At 43.9% G+C, this 15,338-nt stretch overlaps 1 protein-coding gene across 6 annotated transcripts in view; it reads left to right on the forward strand.

The window, feature by feature from the left end:
- Positions 1-13,780, forward strand: part of RASAL2 (RAS protein activator like 2) — a 239,370-nt gene extending 225,590 nt beyond the window's left edge. For 4 of the 6 annotated variants that reach the window (XM_069981110.1, XM_069981114.1, XM_069981113.1 and 1 more), the window contains 6 exons: positions 1,196-1,395; positions 2,451-3,312; positions 6,405-6,542; positions 7,033-7,235; positions 7,320-7,407; positions 13,371-13,780. In XM_069981110.1, coding sequence (XP_069837211.1) covers positions 1,196-1,395; positions 2,451-3,312; positions 6,405-6,542; positions 7,033-7,235; positions 7,320-7,407; positions 13,371-13,535 — 1,656 coding nt within the window. In that variant the 3' untranslated portion in view covers positions 13,536-13,780. Of the gene's footprint in view, positions 1-1,195; positions 1,396-2,450; positions 3,313-6,404; positions 6,543-7,032; positions 7,236-7,319; positions 7,408-10,537; positions 10,566-13,370 lie in introns of all 6 variants that reach the window. The other 2 variants (XM_069981112.1, XM_069981111.1) reach the window with 2 other exon arrangements.
- Positions 13,781-15,338: the final 1,558 nt, after the last annotated feature.

Raw genomic sequence — 15,338 nt, forward strand, 5'->3', positions numbered from 1 at the left:
CCAGCGTGGAGAAGCTTGTGGCTGTGCAGGAGATGGGCTCCATAGACCTCTATAGAAGCCCACTTCTTGCAGTGAGAACAGATCGGGGAAAGGACACACAGCAAGCTCTTCTTTCTTCTGGTTTTTAGCATTGGTGGGGGTCAGAACCCCCAAATCTAGACTGATTAAAGCTATTGAGGCGTCTGTAGGACATGTCGAAAGATTTTTGAGTGCACTTTTTTTATTTGATTTGATGGCCTGTCAGTGGTGCTGAGCTGCAATAATACAGCATGGTCACTACATAATGAACATTGTTCACTGTATATTGTGGATCCTGAGGCTCTGACGAACAGCTGATCAGGGGGAGCAGGAATGGTTTTTCCTTAGGATAGGACATCATTACAAAATAAAATCCAGGAAAACACCTTTAAACTTAAATTTCAGGAAAAATGAAGTATTGATTTAAACAATGCCATTTTATATAATGCCTAGTTCTCTTTCTTTAGCACATACTGGTAAGTTGACTTGTTTAGTGGCAGTGATGGTTTTTGCTTTTCCTCCAATAGGTTTACTATGTATTCTGTCTGAGTTGCGGTATTGTCGCTAGCTGTGTTGTGGTGTCTCCAATCCCCCTCATGTGTTACTGGTAACTTGGGCACCTCACAATCAGCTGCTTTCACGTACAGGATCTCCAAGACCTATACACATATCCATCAGTAACCGACTGACTACAACACTTGGCTGATCTTTTAGACAAGTCGCCCTCCCGATAACACTGTTCACACCTCTCTGTCCTTCCTCCTTTCACTAGATTGGACGCATGCTCCACTCTGTAACCCAGAGGCACACCACGTTTCCCTTGTCTCTCCCTGCATTTTTGTAGTATGTTAGCTTTGCATGTCTGTTTTGAGTTGGAATGGCCGTAGTTTTAGTTATGTTAAGCATGAATTAATTATTTTCCTTCTGGATTTGAGCAGTCCTAATTTCTTCTCTATTTCCTTTTCTCCCTTGCCCTTTCCTACCCCGATGCCTGGCTGCACCCCGTCTCCTCCATCCGTCACATCGTGGTTGATAATATGGCTCTACGCTCATGCCATGCGCTCACATACTCATATGAACAAACAAACAAACAAAAAAAAAAACACCTGCCCTTCGAAACCCCTCCTGGCCTTACCCGTCACAATGGCGGACGTTGCCACGCATATTGTCCAATCAGGGTGAAAATTCCTTCCTACAGGCCACCGTGGAAAAACTGGGACCGCTGCCACGCATCCTTGCTGACATCACCAAGTCATTGACCAACCCCACTCCCATCCAGCAACAGCTACGACGATTCAGTGAGCACAGCTCCACTCCGAATGTAAGTGGCAGCCTTTCTTCAGGACTTCAGAAGATATTTGAGGATCCTACTGACAGGTGAGAACCTTACATTAGGTTATAGATATTTGCTTATTTCCAAAGCCATGTCTCTCCAACTTTCCATAGATCTAGCACCATAGTCCCAAATTTTGCACTGTACCCCTTTTCCTCTCTTTTCTCTTTTTAAGGGGTTCTACAGGATTACAAAAACATGGCTGATTTAAATTTTTTGTTTTTGTAGAAATAGCTGTTTTCTGAAATTAAGTAGCTATACACTAAGGGGGACATTTATGAATGGTCCGCCCGAGGCGTACGCCAGGGAGAAGGTGCAGATTCGCCCCTTCTCCCTGGTGTACGCCTGCCATACGCCCTGGCTGGGGGAGCTTGGAAGCGTGGAAAGGTGGGGAGGAGGCGTGGCCTCCTTCCGCGCCTCATTTATCATGATTTACGCCTGCTCACAGGCGTAAATTATGATCCAAATCTACACCTTCTTCCAGTAGGGCGCAGGTTTGGGCGCCCGGCTGTCCGGAATCCTGGCCGGCCGGCGGGAAAAAGGGGCGAGGCCTTATATAAGACCGGCGTACATGTGAGCCGGTCTTCATAAATCCCCCCCTAAGAGTTGGAAATGGGCAACTGGGTAATAATGCAGGTATAGTAGCAGGTGCCAGCTGTAAGTGACATTCTGATGTAATGGCCGAGATCGGAGAAAACTATTATCCCAGCCATTTAACCTCACAGATGCAATGGTCAGTAGATGCAGCATCTAAATAGCTAGACAAAGGGAGCTTCCAATCTGCACCCATCAATGCCCATAGGTATTGCAGTGTATATATGTCTGCAGTCAAGCAATCCCATGGTTAAGTATAAAAGGTATATTAAAAAAACACCCAGTACTTTTCCCATATTAAAAGGCTTACTTGCTTAAGGGGTTAATAAATAGTAGATAATGCTTACATTGAGCTGTCTGGATCAGCCTATATATTCAGTATGGTTATAAGAGCTTAAGATGGTCTCCACATAAGGAATATTCCTCCTATCCTTTGGCCGTATAAGCTCCTTATTTGTAATCTACTGTGATTTCTTATGTTTAACACAAAGTTATTTTTATACAGTGACCTTCTGAAGCTGAAGTCTCCAACCATTGAAAATGCAGATAACTACTTCAGGGGGAAAACATTGCTTCTTGTCCAGCAAGCATCAACGCAAAGCATGTCTTACTCTGACAAGGACGATAGAGACAACGTGCTTCCCAATGGACGCAGCGTGTCCTTGATGGACCTACAGGACTCTACTGTCAATCCCAGTGAACGTTCCTCTGTTGTTCAAGAGCCACCATTGCGTTTAACTGGCAGCCAGTTGTCTATTGCACATGTAGCCACCATCAAGCAATTACGGGAAAACCAGAGTACACCACAAAGTGCTCCTCAAGTCAGGAGACCCTTACACCCAGCCTTGAGTCAGCAGAACAGCTTGCAGCCCTTGTCTTTCCAAAACCCTGTATACCACCTTAACAACCCTCCACCGACCATGCCCAAAGCATCTGTGGACTCCAGTCTTGAAAACCTAAGCACTGCCAGCTCCCGAAGCCACAGTAACAGTGAAGAGTTCATCCTCAGTGGACCTAGCAATAGTAGTATGGAAGACTTCACTAAAAGGAGTACCCAGAGTGAGGACTTCAGCAGGCGGCACACCATGCCAGAAAGGCCCATTCCTATAGCACTGCCACGACAGAATAGCACAGGCCAAGCCCAGATCCGAAAGACTGACCAAGCGGCTCTTGGTGCTCGAGCCAAGGCCCCGCAGTCTTTGCCACACAGTGCCTCCTTACGGAGCACAGGTAGTATGTCTGGCATCTCTGCAACACTGCTTGCTGAACCTGTGCAGAATGGTAACCGGTCTAGACAACAGTCAACATCTTCTCGTGAGAGTCCTGTACCTAAACTACGAGCCATTCACCGCCAGCAGACGCAGCAGGTAAGACAAAAGGCATCTATCACTTTGCTGCAGTTTTTTTTCCCATTACAGCCCATGTGCCCTTATCTCTCTATTCCCTTCAGCTTTGTATATATGGCTTCCCCACTTTAGGTGGTCTTTATTGACAGAGAAGCTGAAAAGAATGATGTATCACTGTCATCGTTGTCTGTAGCTGATTTTGGAAATGGCCTCCTAAATAGCAAGGACACTGAGCACCGCACACTAGTCCTCTCCATTTTCCATTATGTGCATGTGCCCAGTAGTCCTTGATATTCATGAGCACCAGTCCATTGTCCGTTGGCAGTTGTCTATCTGTACTATATATAGGCAGACAGCTGTCAATCACCAGCCAGAGAGTGGAGGGAGTGACACAGCACAAAGGCCATTTTTTGGACATTAGGAGGACTGCTGAACAGAATGATGGAAGTAATACACTGTTCTGTTCAGCATTTCTGTCCCTTGTTTCTGCTGCTTTCATTTAAGGCAACACACACCTGGTGACAGATTCCTTCTAAGCATTAGACAAGTCTCATTTAGATTAGTGGATTGTTTGTTAGTGCAGGACAGGACCGCTCCTCCAGAGTGAGGGGTGCTCTCTGTATGTGCACACTGCCAAGAGATGAGGATTCTGAGCAGAGAACCTTCCTGTGTTAACTCTCCATTAGGCTGGTTTCACACTACATTTTTGCAATTCATTTTTTTTCATCCGTTTTGTGTGCATCCGTTTTTTTTTGTTTTTGTTTTTTTTCACTATAAAAAAACATCAAAACTCATCCGTTTTTTAAACATACACAAATATACGGTCAGCTGCGTTCTTGTGTACGTTAAAAAATGCATTTTGATCCGTTTTTTTTTTTAGAATGCAAAAACAGATACACAAATGCATACATTTTTCCATCAATTTTTTTACAAAAATGGATGAAAAAAACTGATTGCAAAGATTTTGTGTGAACACAGCCTAATGACACAGCCTGTATGACCAACTGAACCCCCGTAACAAAAAATAACAGAATGGTGTGCATCTATGTTATTCAGATTGCAGGGTGACCGGAGTTGTGCTCACACAATCACAGCTGAAAGTTGTCTGAGATTGACAGCTGGACTCTCTCTATAACAGATGGGATCAGAGAGAACCCCAATCCCAGCTAAGTGGTTAGACACAGGGAGAGGGCCACCCTGTCCTCATAAAAATGATTATGAGGCACTGCTGGGTTGCCATGCCATGTCTATAAAAGACCTCCAGGCCTGTGTGTCCAGAACTGTGCTCAAAGTCTTCTGAATGATAGGATTGCCATAGATACCTCCCATGGCAGAACTCTCCCAGTGTGGGACGTATCCACAGCACCTGATTTACCAGTGATAGCACGACTACACGTTGATTTCCAGAGATTTCCCTATACTGCTCCATTCACTGATATGGATCATGCTTTGGCATCTCCATCAGTCCCATAGCAGTGAATGGAGTAGTGGTTACACAAGTACACTGCTGTTCCATGCACAAGGGGCACTGGGCTACTGCCGCCATTGTGGTGTATGGGGGTCCTGGCAGTTGTGATCGCTGATATTTTATGGATAGGTGCTAAGGTATTTTTTGGGGAAACCCACTTTAAAGGAGTTATCCAGGATTAGAAAGACATAGCTGCTTTCTATATGCAAAAGAGGAGCCTGTGGAGCCTTATTGAAGAGTCTCAAAACACAGGACTAGCCAGATATCCCTCTGGGAAGGACCCAGCCAAGGGGTGGCTCCTGTTAGGAAACCACCAAGTCCACCATATTAAGTGGCCCTATAAGTCAGTGTAATGACAAGGGATAAACCAAGGCCAGGTATCCATCCACAGACAGCTGTTTCGGGGTGTTGCCCCTCATCAGTGTGGAGCAGGGTTCTGGCTAGGTGGGAGCAATGCCTTGTAGAGCCATAAGAGAAACAGATTGCTGAACTCAGGGAGACCAGCCAAATGATAACACTGCCGGCTGCTAGTGAAAGCGCTCAATGCAGTGAAGTCCTATCTCAAAACACAGGACTAGCCAGATCTCTTATGGCTCTACTAGGCATTGCTCCCACCTAGCCAGAATCCTGCTCCACACTGATGAGGGGCAACACTCCGAAACAGCTGTATGTGGATGGTTACCTAGCCTTGGTTTATCCCTTGTCATTACACTGACTTATAGGGCCACTTAATATGGTGGATTTGGTAGTTTCCTAACAGGAGCCACCCCTTGGCTGGGTCCTTCCCGGAGGGATATCTGGCTAGTCCTGTGTTTCGAGACTCTTCAATGAGGCTCCATGGGCTCCTCTTTTGCATATTCATGTTTCCCAGGGGGCAATGCACCTAGGACTTCACTGCATTGAGCGCTTTAACTAGCAGCCGGCAGTGTTGTCGTTTGGCTGGTCTCCCTGAGTTCAGCAATCTGTTTCTCTTATAGCTGCTTTCTAGACACTGCCGCTCTGTCCTCAGTCTGTGTGTGGTATTGCAGCTCAGCTCCAACCTGATGATGGGTGGCGTTGTTTGTGGAATAAAGTCGCTATGTTTTACTAATCCTGGATAATTCCTTTGCGGTCAATAGACGTGGTCTTTAAGAGGTCAAGGGTGAAGCGGCTGGTGCCCTTCTGCTGAGCATTTTATTACAGATCAGCTGAATGGGCTGTGTGTTCTAGTCTTTGGGATGTGACACTGCCATACCATTGTGATCTCAGGTGAAAGTTTTCTGGGATTGGGTGAGAAAAATATTCAACCTTTCCATAAATCAGAAACAGACACATTGCTGAAGAGCCCCTTCTGGTAACTATACAGGAGCAGCTTGTGCAGTCTGCTGGCACCACACTGCCCCCTTGTGGCTGACACTTGTATAGTTTTGCACTTGTACTTTTCTCCAGTAAACAATGTAATAACCTGCACTTGTGGCTTTTGTGAAACAATGCAGAACATACAATATGCACTGCTTGTATACAACTAAGATATAAAGTAAGAGAATAGAGTTTGCATTACAGTTGTGTTATGCTTTTTTTCCCTGAACATGTTTGATATATAAGGGTTCAGTATCTAATGTGAATAGAGTCCATTGTCTTATACCTGCTATCTCCTGTGCTTTAGGTGCAGTCCCCTGTGGACTCCGCAACAATGTCCCCGGTGGAGAGGACAGCTGCATGGGTGCTGAATAATGGGCAGTATGAAGACGAAGAAGAGGAGACTGCGGACCAAACTAAGGGGGAACCCAAACCCGCAGAGAAGGTGAGAATATGGATGGATGACCTGGGGGGGGGATCTACTCACCATGCAGGCACAACAGAGGTTTTCCAGCCTCCCCATTGTCTGCAGATATGCACTTTTCTGGAACTAACCTAAGAATTTAGAAGGTTTATTCCCCCATATATAACACAACATTGAAAGCTCTCTTAGTAAAATACTAGAATCATTGATCAGCATGTAATCATTGGAGGGTCCAGCACCCCCAGGGATGTCAAGAGTGGAGCAGCATTTGCATGGCTGCCGCTCTGTTCTGGTGCTCCATTTACTGCTATGGAAGTTTCCGAGTGTATTCTCTGTCTGCCCCAAGACAATGAAGAAAGCAGTGGGTCAGGTAAGCGCTCGGCCACTCCACTTAAAATACCACTGTTGCTATTTTAAGAACAAATGTGAACTAATATACATAAATGACAGTCTATTAAGATAGAGGGGCTCTGATTGCTCTCCCAATAACATGATGTCCTTTGCTTCCCAGTACGAGCAAGAGATAGCCAAGCTAAAGGAGAAGTTAAAGGTTTCGAGCCGTCGCCTGGAGGAATATGAGAGGCGGCTTCTGGTGCAGGAACAGCAGATGCAGAAGCTGCTAATGGAATACAAATCTAGACTAGAGGACAGCGAGGACCGACTGCGGCGGCAGCAAGAGGAGAAGGACAGCCAAATGAAAAGTGTCATCAGCAGGTGAGGCTCCGACATGAAACTCTCACTTCCCCATAGCTGTATATGGGGTTCTGGTCTCACTTCACTCATGTTCTTCCCTTCCAGGCTAATCGCTGTAGAAGAGGAATTGAAAAAGGATCATGCAGAGATGCAGGCTGTCATCGATGCAAAGCAGAAAATCATTGATGCACAGGTATGAGGTTACCCACACCGAGCGCAATAAACTTCCTTATTCTGATTTTGCTTATCTGGAAAGGTCAGGCGATAAACCAGCAGCTTAAGTTGTTTACCCGCCGTCGCTGGCTGTCACCTTCCATTTTATTTTGCTTACAAAGGCTTAGTATCTCGGCCGGCACTCTTATAGCAAAGCTCCACCTATAACTAACACTGGTTGTATTGTAAGTAGATGAACAGTCTGAATACTTACAGAATATCCACATTCATTTCTTATTCATAACCTAAAACCAGAAATAGTTTTAAAGACGCACTCCAGTTTTTTTTGTTTTTTTTTTGCTCATACAGTGCCATCTGTTTTATTCTTGCTGTACTGCATTCATACTATTTATTACTGTAGCTGCATCATGTGACCACTCGAAAATGACATAGTCAGATCACTGTCTCCTCATGGCAATAAAAACCTTTGAAAATGCACTTTGAATAAGAAAAACTGCATGTATTGTGAACAGATACCAGGCAGGGGCTGAGATAGGATTCATGGGGCCCCATAGCAAAAAACTGTATGGGGTCCCATTGCATCTGGTGCGGGACACCCCTCGCCGCTGATACGGCGAGCAGGGGGGTTATTGTCACTTCGGGCCCCATAGTAGCTGCGTGGTCTGCCGTCATGGTAGCTACGCCTACACCACTGATACCAAGCCGCAGTCTCAGCAGTTCACCAGGCTGACTAGGTCGGTGTGATTTGGGGAACAGCCTTTGCTGCACTATATGAACAGAAAAAAAAATCCCAGAGTGCTTCTTTAAAATGAGAAGTTTCAGTCTTTTCTTTTTCTATGTCGCCCATTTATAATCTGTTTCTGGCTTTGACTTGAATCAAAGTGTATGCTATGTTGGTACCTGGAAACTACCAGCATGGAGGCTACTGAATTCTGCTATTAAGCATAGTAATGGGTTTATTCTTCTTTAACTAACTTATCAGTGACCTTAAAAGTTCAGTGTCATGTTTCTACCCCAACCGCTTCTTAGACCACTTTTACATGGCTGTATTTTGCAGTACTATTTGTCAAAATTAGGAGTGGAACCCACACAATGAAAACCTATTAGGGTATGTTCATACATACAAAATCATCAGTGGATTTTGCTAACCATTCACTTTAGTGGGTCCCTCTTATGAGCACTAGTGGTGGATTTGCACATTTTCTGTGGGTAGTTTTTAAAAAGCTGGAGGCCCAAAGGTTCTCTATCCCTATGGAAAGATTTGCATCTCCTCTATGTTCTAGAATGATATTGTGAGCATGGCCTTAAAATGACATTGCTCTGCTGTACCCCTGCAGGAGAAATGCAGTATTACTTAGTGACCATTCACTTGAACAGATGATCACAATATATATTGTCTTGTTGAACCTGTCAGAGTAGTTGCAGCTTTTAGCCACAACTTTCTTCCATTGCTCCTTCTCTATACCCGAATGCACAGGTCTCAAACTGCAGCCTTCCAGCTGTTGCAAAATTACAATTCCCCTTGTGTCTGGACATCCAACGCTTTAGCTGTCCAGGCATGATGGGAATTGGGTTGGGATGGGTTTTGCAACAAACAGCTGGAAGGCCTCAGTTTGACACCTGTGCCCTAATGCATCCTTCAGCACAGACAATGGAAACCAAGTAATCTGATCCATCAGTGAATGAAGGCCCTATTACACCAAAAGATGTCTGACACATTATCTTACAGATTTTTTTCAGCCAAAGTCAGGAATGGATTTGAAAAAAGGCGAAATCTCAGTCTTATCTTTACGACCTGTTCTCTGTTTATAGTCCGTTCCTAACTGAAAAAAATCAGATAATCTGTCAGACATCTTTTGGTGTAATAGGGCCCTAATACTTGCATTGGCAATGCAAGTGTTAATGCACAGAGCTTCAGGGGGTTATGCACTCCGAGTCCTGAACACTGACAATTAATAAGACTGACAGGTCCCAAAGCGAGCTTAAGATGGCATATAGAGATTTTGGTTTCTTCACTGCACAAAGCGTAGAAAAAAAATAAAAACGACGCTTACAGATATGCCAGGTTTTACAGTCCATGGTTATATAGCCACTGAGTGATTCACTAGTGTCAGTGGGGAAGGAAAAAATATAACTTTTGACTTGTCATACAAACATGTCAACCATTCTCACTGGTCAGGGTCTTGGTGCTGGGACCCCCACTGATCTCTAGGTATAGTTGATGGAAGTGCATGGCTGTGCATGGCATGCATGGTTGAGACCACCCTGTGGTTTGAGCAGGTTATTTATCAGACCCCAAAGATTCACTATATATATATATATATATATATATATATATATGTATATATATATGTATATATATATATGTATATGTATATATATATATATATATATATATATATATATATATATATATATGCAATGCAACACAAACGTCACAACTGTCTAGGAAGCAATTCCCAAATTTACCATGCCAGTCATTTCGTTATCAGGTGGGGGGATTTATTACCAGGGTGGGATGGAGTCCTAGTTGTCATCAGCAGAACCCAGCCATGTCCTTCTGCATTGACATAAATCTGTGTGTATTCTGCTGAAGACGGTGCCCAAAGTGTTTGGCCTATAAATCTTATTCCCAGTTCCGGAGCTTCGCTTGATGGTAGGGATGTTACAGGGATTTATAGAGGAAACAATAGACACTGGACAGAGGGCAGTACGGTTAGGTAACCAGCGTGGCCGCTTAGATGTGTAAATCCACCAACAGCTGGAAAGCCGAAGTTCACCTAATCCTCCTTTGTATTACGATACCTTCCGTTTTTAGGTCAACTGATTATTGCCGGCAGAAATGTTGGCGAGATGATGATTCTTAACCCCTGTGGAAATGTATTGTATTCTGTGATGGATATAGGGTGTGCTATACATTGATCTCTCCCTGGGGTACAGAACACTGTCAGCGCTGGTATAAAAGTGCAGGCCGCTTCCCTGTATAGATGTCCGTGTCCTGTGTGAGCCGCACATCATCTGTCTTGTGTCATTACATGGCGTCGGCAAAGCTTCCAGTGTCCAGATTCAGTTTCCTTCCTCACTAGGAAAAAAATAACCACTGACTTTCTCTCTCATCTCAGTCTCATCACAACTGTGTTAAATTACAGGTCATAAATGGGAGTGTAACGCAAACAGGCAAGTAAAACCAGTGCGCATACTAGCTAAAGCAGTGTACCCAGACATGGCCTGTGCCTGACCTCCTACACATTCCAGCTCCTTGTCTCTTCAGGGTTCTTGTTTAAGTTGAGGGTCAAGTTTAGGGTCAACCCGAACCCTATAACCGTAATAAGTGTCACGTTACATGCATATTGTTGTCTGTCCCAAGCGTCTCATTGGGTGCAGGCAGCTATGTTGTGAGGTTATGCACCAAGCGCTGCGCTACCCCAAAGAGATCATAGGCCACGTTTTCCTGGTTTTCCTACATCTAGATACCCTTATATGTTGTGATGTACTTTCTACACATCATAGCTGCTCCGGTATTGTGGTTATAGTGTCGGATAGGAGAACTGTTTATTGCTTTGTTATAAGATTGCTGGATTTATTGCTCTTACCTTTGTGCACATAGTGGTCTTGTCTCTTGCACCAGTCCCACGCTTTGAGGCTTAAAGTGGTTTTGACACATCAGAAATTTTGGTTGGTCAGGACCCAGTTGTTCAGACCTCCATTGATATTTAGAACAAGGTGAGAGAAGCACTTGGCGGAATGCTTCTCTCCCTGTCTTGCTACCCTCTGTGTCTCGCTGCAGGAGACGGGCTCTATAGACTTATTCTGGGATCCATCTGCTGCAGTAAGAGGCTCTTCCCTCTTGTTCTGGCATTAAGTAAGGATTCCGACCACCCAGACTCCGGACGATCAAATCTTTGTCTCTATAACATGTTAAATGTTTTAAAAAATGGCAGTTATAGGCTATAGACATCTTTGCAGGCATTTTTGTCCTGCTTGCTTTGTACGAACCTTATTAAGTTAAACATATATTTGTGATTGGTTCCGTTGAGTACCGATTGTCTTCTGCAGCTTTGGATGTAACAGAATACACTACAAGCTGCTCCATGTCCTACTCAGGGGCTGCACACCGACCATGGGTTTACTATGAATGGCATCAAGCAGCTTGTAGTGTATTGTAATACATGTTCGCTACACAGGACAAGCACACAGGGTGCAATGTAGAAAAATGTATGCAAAGCTGTTTATAGCCTTTAAGCCTATAGGAAAGTTCCTTCTATCTTTTCCAAGCAGTCTTACGTCTCATGCTAGATTTGCTTCTATACCACATCACCTACATACTATAAAGTGCAAGAACTTCTGTGGCAGGATGTATGGGCAGGCCAAGACGTGATATTATGATCTATCCGATTGTATGGGGCCCTTATCATAACTGCATGGTGAGGGTGAAGACATAGAACATGGGGTGTAATGTGCACCACAAACCAAAGAGATATTTTTTTATATTATATATATTTTATTATGTGTATTTTAGCTCTATATCTTGTATTTATAGCTATACTATAGAAAGCATTCTTCTACCTGGTGCCTTATGGAAAGCTGAAGTGTTCTCCAGAGTACTATGAGGAGCTACAATGGAGATAGTGGTGTATTGAGGTGTAAGGATGGTGTGTTACAGAGCCCCGCAGGCTTATACCTCCCCCAGTTCCTCTCCCGTACCCTTTGAGCTGGAATGGGGTTGGAGCAGTGCATTTTTGGTCTTATGTTTTTCTTTTCTTTTTCTTATGATTTATTTTGAGCAAACCCTCACTCCCCTCCCATCACCCGCGCTCAGAACAACCTTTCAGTTCCAGCTTCTGGCTGCTTCACTCCTGTGTTGCTGTGTCTCCTCCGCTGCCGGCGAAAACAAGCCATCCGTTACACTGTCTTCTGTTAGGTTCTATGTCCTCCTTGTAGACCCCTCGATGAATGCGTCCATTCACAGCCAATGCCGTGTTTTCTTCTTTGCAAAATGAAACATTCAATGCACATCTCTATTTGCTATATGCAGAATTATTTTCCAGTAGTAAGTAATATTAGAGGGTAACAGTGCCGCTTAGCTGCCCCAGCAATAACCAGTGTATTTTGGGTGGTTGCCTGGTCTAGGATTCGGTGTTAATAGATGAGACTACCCTAATGTGAATCCTCATCTATCAGCCAGGGGGGAGAACAACTACAAAGTGCATGTCTTGCTCTGAAAGACCCATCATGTCCGTGCATTACACAGAAAGCCCATTGGTTTTCAGGAGACAGTAATGCTTCATTTCACCTGTGGGTGGCACTGCAGTGGCATTGAGCAGTAGCTTCAAGGGTTACAGACAAGTACTGGAGGTTTCCCTAGGTAGATGCACTTTTATCAACATTTTATTGTGCTGATGACTATAACCGGCTGCTCAGTATTGTATGATATTGTAGGGCATGTACACTAACTAATATATATATATATATACACACACACACACACACACACACACACACACATATATACACATATATGCTCTGGACATTACAAAGGGTACTGACACTTACCAAAGTTTCGCTCAGTCAAGGTTCGGGTGTTAGGATCCCTCCCGATCGCTAGATAGAGCTAAGCATTTCATTCCTTGGCTCACTGCCTTTGCCATCTTGCCGCAAGGTTCCATAAATATATGGAACCTGTTTCCTATAGCAAGCCATGAACAAAGCGCTTAGCCAAGTATTTTTCCTGGCTCTAACAATCAATGGGATGTCAACACATTAAAAATCATTAAAAATTAGTGGCCATTAGTAGGTTGTAGAACTGCCAAGTCAGACAGAAATTGTGATGCCCAATGCTGGAGACCATCAGTATGACAACACTATTTTTGGTGCTTGATGAAAGTTCCATTTTGCATAGAAGAAAGTAGTCAGGTCTGCCCTGTGTATTGCTCCAAACACCATAAACTGCAATTTTCTTACAATGTTTTTGATCTATTCCAGGAGAAGAGGATCATGTCGCTGGACGCAGCCAACACGCGCCTGATGAGCGCACTAACGCAAGTGAAGGAGCGCTATAGCTCGCAAGTGCGAAACGGGATCTCTCCAACCAACCCCACCAAACTGTCCATTACCGAAAACGGAGAGTTCAAGAACAGCAGTTGCTAGTCTCCAATAAGGAACTACGTGCCATCTCTCCAATGCTGCTAAACCAAATGACTAGCGAGAGTCCATGGAAGAGTCATACCTAACTACGCCTTTGTGACTATGGATGGATTCCCGCCATAGCGCACTGTAAATACAGAGTGACTGCATTGTGTTCTGTACAGAAATTGATATGTAACATACCAAATGGAAATTAATAATATGTAGAAGATCTTTTTATATGTATAAAAAAGACAAAAAATGACATATTTTTATTTGTGTTTATGTTTCCATTGACAAGAGTGGTAACTATCAGAATAAAGTGTAGACAGAGCTGTATATATCACACCCATCCCCGCACACAACATAAAGTATATTGCAGGGCAGAATGCACAAAAGACCAAACCAGTAGAGTATGTTTTCCTTCCTAGAAAGCTTCAGACCTGATCTGATGCATGGCGATGCCAGCAACGCATTTCGCAGTATGCTGCAAGTGCCTTCCGCTGGAATCAACGGAACACTAATGGCTGCAAACTGAGGACAACAACCTTAGGTCAGGACATTTCACACGCCCCTGGACCGCACCCCGCATATAGTTTTTGCGATTTTGCTTTTGTTGTTTTTTTTGTTTGTTTGTTTTTTTACATTTTGAAGTTTACAGATTTGTATATATGTATATTTTTTGGTTGTACAATGCAGTTAGCCCATTGTCAGCACACACAAGGACGTCACCGCTGGAGTTGTCACAATGTGAGGATTTAAATGCCCGTACTGCTATGTTTTTATCCCAAAGTGTATAGATGAATACAATACCCTTTGACTGATGGACAAATCTTACACTGCTACTGATGTATGGATGTACTAGAATAAGCACTGAAGACCTCTTTGTCTTGTATGGCAGAGCACCTTCCATTGATACAATAACAATCATTTCATTTCCTTCTGTCATTGACGTGTAAGGGAGCGTCTTGTGTTAACAGTGCAGTCCAGTCTACTGGCGTTACAGAGCAGGAGGAGCTGAGCAGAACAATATATAGTTCTGTACACTAATTTATTCATTGATCTAAACGTCTGCTTATCCTGGCCTTAAGAGTCCCATGGGTGGTCTTACTAGTGGGTCCCACTAGTAAGACCACCCATGGGACTCTTAAGGCGCGGTCCGCCCACTGGACTTCTAAGCACAAAAAAAGAACAATATACAGGTTACACTAACTCTTTTCCTATATGATTATATATCAATCTTTTCAGCTTCTTCTGCTCTATAATACGATTAGCACATTTTTACGGCCAGGGATCCCCCAAACACACACCCATGCCCCCTGTTGATCTGTGGGAGTTCAGCTTTTGTGGACCATATTGTGAGTTGTAAATCTGTGGAGACCCTGGTTGTTACAGAACATTTTGCACCTAATAATCGGCAGGTATGAATCTGGGAGCTTGGGACGTAACCCGGTATGATTGTGGATTTATGGCATGAATGAAGGGGTAAGATTGGACATTAATATAGACACTGGACACTTATTGTTTTGTCATTAGAGATGAGAGAGATGAGGGAACTTACAGTAAGTCGGTTTTGAGAAAGGATGAACATTTGACGAAACCGAACTTACAGTAAGTTTGCTCCTCTGACTCCTCGCTATATCTCATATATAATCTGGGAAAGTTTGTCTGACCATTCAATGGGCACTATGGACCTCTTCTCACAGCCGTATACCTGGCCTTTTCACCCCACATCAGAGCTTAGCTTACCAGACTAAAGCCAAGTTCTGATCAAAGACCAGGTTAAATTTTAGCAAGTGTTCAAAAATGAGGTCTGATGACATCATA

The sequence above is a fragment of the Dendropsophus ebraccatus genome, chromosome 8 (genome assembly GCF_027789765.1).
Source record: "Dendropsophus ebraccatus isolate aDenEbr1 chromosome 8, aDenEbr1.pat, whole genome shotgun sequence".
NCBI lineage: Eukaryota > Metazoa > Chordata > Amphibia > Anura > Hylidae > Dendropsophus > Dendropsophus ebraccatus.